Source organism: Gracilinanus agilis, unplaced genomic scaffold, assembly GCF_016433145.1.
Source record: "Gracilinanus agilis isolate LMUSP501 unplaced genomic scaffold, AgileGrace unplaced_scaffold40752, whole genome shotgun sequence".
In the NCBI taxonomy this organism is placed as follows: domain Eukaryota; kingdom Metazoa; phylum Chordata; class Mammalia; order Didelphimorphia; family Didelphidae; genus Gracilinanus; species Gracilinanus agilis.
In genome coordinates, this window is record NW_025374414.1 from 1 (window position 1) to 5,846 (window position 5,846).

Genomic DNA, 5,846 nt, shown 5'->3' on the forward strand with positions numbered 1-5,846 from the left:
CAAGGGAAATGGGGGAGCACTCAGGGGTGAAGAATTAAGAAGATGGGGACTTGGGGAGGATGGTTTTGGAGGAGCATCGGGGTGTGGTAGCGGCTGAGGAGAGGGGATTTGGGGAGCAGAGTATATGAGAACATTTCTGTGGAGATGGGAGACAGGTGATGGGAAGACTGGGGAATGGTGGAGCTCGTTGGTGGTGCAAAGGTTATATTAAGGGGTGGATGGGAATTATTCAAAATTGCCTTGTGTTTTAAGGCCCTGAGAGCTGCCCCTGGGTGGTGCCAATTCCTTTCTACCACAGAACCCCCTCCCAAATATGGTGATACCCCTCTTTCCCATCTGCATGTGGAATTTTACTACCATATTACTGTCTGAGTTAGAACTTTCCCTTCCATTCCCTTAGGGGAAAAGGGAGGGGTGGCATGGACTTACTATTCATGCCAATGGGGAACCAGGAAGAGGGGACCTAAGGACCTAAGGAAATCTGGGGAGCAAATTAAGGGAATGTAGGCAATTGGGGATTAGTTATAAGAGACTGTGGGAGTTTGAGCTTGAGATGGGGAGAAGTGGCCAGGCCCCTCATTTCCTTGGCAAAGACCCAGACTGAAGTAACCTTAAAAAAGCAATTAAATCACCTTTAAAAAAACCCAGTAAAGAAAAATCAATACTGGGAGAAAAGGGAGGAGAAGGAGAGAGGAGGGTAGAGGAGGATGGGGGGAGTGGAAAGAAAGGGGAGAATGGACTAGAGACTGGAAAAGAGGGGTAGTTTAGGACTAGAGAGAGTTGGGGCATTTCCAAGGGGCAGAGGGGAAAAAGGGGAGGAAGATGCCCCATCATTTGGTCACCTTAGCAATATTTGCATTTTCCACAACACATCACTTTCAGCTTCCTGAATCCCCATGACTGATTCCCTCCCAAACCCCATGTTCAGCCTTCAGTTGGAAGTTGAGGTCCATGGATCCTGAGGGTACAATCCATGGGCAGCAAAGATCAGGTATGGGAGGAGCCAGGTATCCAAGTACCCAGTTTCTCCCTGGGGCCGTGGTGGTAGATCAGCTTCGGGAGGTCCAGCCTCCCCAGCCGGGTCAGGCAAGGTACATTTGACCAGGTTTGGGGTCAGAGCATTTAGAAGGGAAGAAGCAGGATATGCGTGATCCTCTATGGGGAGGGACTTGACGTCTCCAGGGAGGGCAGGAGAGACTCGAGATAGGGGTGGAACGGAGCTGGCAAGGAACAAGGACCATTTCTCCATGGGGAACCCCGGATAGACATGCTCTTCTCTCCCTGTCGGGTTAAAGCTGGGGTTGAATGCCCCCACCCCCAAGAGTGCCCAGGCGGGTGTAAATGGGCAGGCCTGGTGCATGGGAGGAGGGAGGGGGGATGGCGGCAGGCGGGCTTTGGGCTCTAATCCCCAGCAGCTGCCGTTTCCCTCAGATCGATTCCCTTCGCACTTTTTTTTTTTCTGCTGCTGGTTCCGCGGCGCTGGATCGATGGAGCGGCCTCCCCCCGCCCCTCCGTGCTTCCTCTCCCTGCTGCTCATTAGCGCTCCGATTAATCAGCCCCCCCTCTTCCCCCCGGGACTTGTGCTCTCTCCCCTCTGAAGGCACATGCTCCCACCCACAGCTCTTCCTTACCCCCTCCCAACATCCCCTTCCCAAAGCGCATACCTTCCCCTCTTGCCATCCCTTGTCCCTGGAGGCCCCACGCTAGTGCTCCCAGGCCAGCCCACATGTTTCCCCTGTCCACAACGGCTAACGTGTCTCCCTCACTCCGCATCAAGATAACCCATCCCATCGGGTCTTCCCCTGGTAGGCTCTGGGCCATGGCACATTTCTCAGCTTGGTCAGCTTACACCCACACGACTATTGCTTCCCCTCAGCTCCATCTGACACTGGGGCGGTTTTCAAAACCTCGGAATGCTGTGGTAGCCCTTCGATGCTCCCACAGTTGTGAAGGCAGCCCCCTCTAACCCCAACGACCCTTAAAAAGGCCTTTTTATCTTACCTACTATCAACCTCACCCCCAACAGCCATCTCTCTACAGAAGTTTCTCCTCATTTCCCCAAGGGAGACCCGAAAACAGGCATAAACACTCGCCCCCCCACCCCACCCCCATCCAGGTAGGACCCCCTCCCTACCTCTGCTTCCCTCCTACCTGAGCTCAGGCAGCTTTCTCACCAGCCTTGCCATACCATCTGGGCAGCCACAGCTGGTGTAAGTCAGCCTGGAGGGTCCCCTCTGCTACTTACTGCTGCCTGTGAGGGTCTGGAGACTTGGGGAGGAGAGGGTCGGGGGCTGAAAGAGAGACTTGGCATCTCTTGGGGTAAAGCACTGTATCCAGAACCTAGAGGGAGCCTTCGGGAGGTTTAGATGAGCTAGTGCGGAATTCCGTACCCTCCTTTCCTCCTCCCAAGTTCATGAGCTATTCAAACAAGTGGCCCAGGTAAAGCAGGTTGGGAAGCTGAGAATGGGGCAGCTCGGGCACATACAAGGCCAGTGGTAGTAGTAGCAGCAGTAGAGATGTCAGCCGGTCTGAGGTGGACCTGGGTGGGGTCTGCGGAGCGGTGCCCCTCGGTGAACTAGTGTGGGGGCTGTCCGCTCAGGGCCACGGCCTCAGGCCCAATGGGGAATAAAGGGAGCTGAGCAGGGCTGGGAATCTGTCATGTGATTGGGAGTGGGGGGTGGGGAAGGGGCACCCTGTGGCCGGGGGCGCAAAGAGAGTTTGGGGGTCCTGAGTGCGGTGTGGGCAGAACGGGGCTCCCGGGTGCTGGGCTGGGGTCCGCTTCCTCCCCCGGCGCTCCCCTCCCCTGGCCCGGCTCCTGCCGCCCGCCCGCCCGCCGGTGAAACGCTGTTGACATGTCCTGAATTATTAAGCGCGGGGTGGGCTTCGGAGCACATGCTGAGCGGCGCGGGCTGAGCGGCGTGGCGGAGCGAGCGCTCGCAGGGACACACGCAGGGGCTGACAGCTGTGCTGCTGCTGATAAGCGAAGCCACAAGGAGACGATCGAGGAGAGAGACAAGCGGCGGCAGCAGCCAGGGCTGCGGAGCTGCTGGGAGTGTGAGCAGCTCCCCTCCCTCCTGCCCCCCTCCCCTTCTTCCCCCTCCTCGGCTGGAGTTTGGAGGAGCGGCTGCTGTCACCACCACTTGGGAAGAAGAGCCCGGGCTGCCAGGCGGGGAGGGACTCTCTGGCCGGCCAGGTCCAAGCAGCCAGGGACAGATGCCTATCGAGATAGTGTGCAAAATCAAATTTTCTGAGGAGGATGCCAAACCGAAGGAGAAGGAAGAGGGAGACGAGCAGAGCCTGTTGGGGGCTGCGTGCCAGGGGGCACCCCCGAGGGACCTGGCCACCTTTGCCAGTTCCAGCACCCTGCATGGCTTGGGGCATGCCTGTGGCAGGGGGCCTCGAGGGCTGCGCAGGAGCCTGTGGGCACTGGCCCTTTTGGCCTCTCTGGCTGCTTTCCTCTACCAGGCAGTGGGCCTGGCCAGAAGCTACCTGGCCCGGCCTCACCTGGTGTCCCTGGACCCAGCCGGGGTAGCCCCAGCCCTGGGCTTTCCTGCTGTCACCCTTTGCAACATCAACCGCTTCCGACACTCTGCACTCAGTGATGCTGACATCTTCCACCTGGCCAACCTGACCGGGCTGCCCCCTAAGGACAGAGATGGACACCGGGCAGCAGGCCTTCGGTACCCTGAGCCGGACATGGTGGACATTCTGAACCGCACTGGCCACCAGCTGGCTGACATGCTCAAGAGCTGCAACTTCAGTGGCCACCACTGTTCTGCCAGTAACTTCTCTGTGGTGAGTCCCACCAGCTGGCTTGCCCCTGGCACTAGAAGGGGCCATCTGGGGTGGGATGGTGGAATGGGGTGAGTGTCCTGGATCAAGATTCCCCATTCCCTTTGCCACAAGACTCCTTGCTTGGTGTCTTCCCTGGGCTTAGAGGTCCTTCTCCACCTCCTAGGCACAGAGCCACAGCTGAGGAAGCACTGAGGGGCTTACCCTGCCCCTGTTGCTGTTGCCACTGCAGCACTGCCATGGTTTTGGGGGGCATCCTGGTGCCAGGGGGCTTTATCCAGACAGGTTTGCACTGAAGGGATGGGGTGGCTCCTGGCTGGAGCTCTGTGGGAGGCTCCTAGGTCCTTCCACTCAAATGAATATCCTCTTTCCTGAAAGTCAGGGTTTGTGTCTCTCCTCTCCCCACCCTCATCATTCTGTATCCTTCTCTGACTCCTGCTTCCCCCCCCACCCCAGGACAAGTCAAGGGTTAGGGGCTCTAGAAGGGATTGAGTAGGGAGCAACTGTGGAGGGCTTAGAGTGGCATCTTGTAGAGCTGGCATGGGTAGTACCTAGAAGGACCTCGTGGACATTTACACAGTGCCAGTGTCTTCTCTTTTTCTCTCTCACACACTCCCCCTTTCATGTTGTCCCCCACGCTCAGCTCTAGCTTTTTCACTCTCTCTTGTCACCACTGACAGCTCTTTCCCTCTTATAGTCTCTCTATAGCTCTCACTCTCATGCTTGCTCATTCATTCTTGGGTGCATAATCCCCTACCTCCACCACACCCCCAAAATCCTTAGTCTGGGTGGCCGCAGCTTCTTAAACAGCCTGATTCTCTCTTACACACACACTACTCCATTCCTGATGTGTACCCCGCATGGATTACTCCTCATCTCCATACGATTACTGTCAGGGTGTTGAAACCCAGGAACAGGGAGGGTCATTCCCCTGAGTGTCAGGCCTCTCACATGATCACCATGATCTCTCTCAATTCACACTCTGCATGTCAGGGTCTTTTACACACACACACACACACACACACACACACACACACACACACAGAGATCCAGACACCCCATACTTAGTTTTGATCTGGGTTTCTTAGATACACACACACACACACACTCACACACTCAATAGTGCCCCAGTGATGGTGCATGAAGGTTCTTTGCCCACTCGTTCATATATGTCTCTCACACATGGTATTAGTGATCCCTGCACAAACATTCACACGGTATCTGTCATTTCGGGTGCCAAGGTCTCAAGCAAACAGTCCATGCTCAACTCACCCCATTCTCTGTGTGTATTATTTTTCCTACACACACACACACACACCTCTCCTCCCTGTGAATCAGCCACAAGACAGGTTTGCAGATGATAGTAGAACTAGGGTTCCCCAGTGTACCTCTGAGGTTCTCAACACAGACCTGCTTCAGCATCGATGGGACACATGGCCCAAATAGAGTAATGAGTCCCATCATGGTTGTTGTCAAATGTGGACCGCTCCCCAACCCCCTATGGCTATCCAGAGGGGACTATGGACTATGGGTTAGTTTTGGAGAAGGGGCACAGAACAGGGATGTGAACCTCCTTGACTGTAGGTATAAGTAGAGGCAGTGACAGGAGAAGGGAGCACGGGGTGGGGGAGGGTTTATTAGGAAAGTGGGCAGAGAGTGGACAAAGGGGGCATCCCTGCTCCGAGGTGGGGAATATGGATAGTGAGCTGGAAAGGGGGTTTTCAGGGGAGTTGAGGCAGTATGCTATTCCTCTCTCCTTCCCATTCTCTTATGTGATATATCCCAATCTCTCTGCAGAGATTGGAAGGACCAAGGGAAGATGGGACATAGAGTTGGGGTATAGGAAGGGGGTTCCCAGTTCCCTGTGAGCTTGCCACTCATGTTTGTCATCCTCCTGGGGTAAGATTCCCTTGCTCTCTCTCCTCACCCTGCCCCCCTAAATCGAGGAGGAGCAGAGACTGATCCCAGCAGGTGCTGATGGGGGCCAGAAATCAATGGAATCTTTGTGCCTACTGAGCGGGAGTTTGTATCTCAGGGCCTGAGGGGGATGGGAG

General features: G+C 55.9%; 1 protein-coding gene across 1 annotated transcript; it reads left to right on the top strand.

Annotated features, from left to right (window-relative positions):
• Nucleotides 1-1,695: 1,695 nt before the first annotated feature.
• LOC123255189 (acid-sensing ion channel 4-like) lies at nucleotides 1,696-3,795 on the top strand (the record flags this gene model as incomplete). Its single annotated transcript, XM_044684031.1, is given in 4 exon segments — nucleotides 1,696-1,805; nucleotides 2,411-2,448; nucleotides 2,871-3,028; nucleotides 3,030-3,795. Coding segments are annotated over 4 exon segments (1,072 nt in total), but the record flags the coding sequence as incomplete, so codon positions are not given.
• Between the last annotated feature and the right edge of the window lie 2,051 nt (nucleotides 3,796-5,846).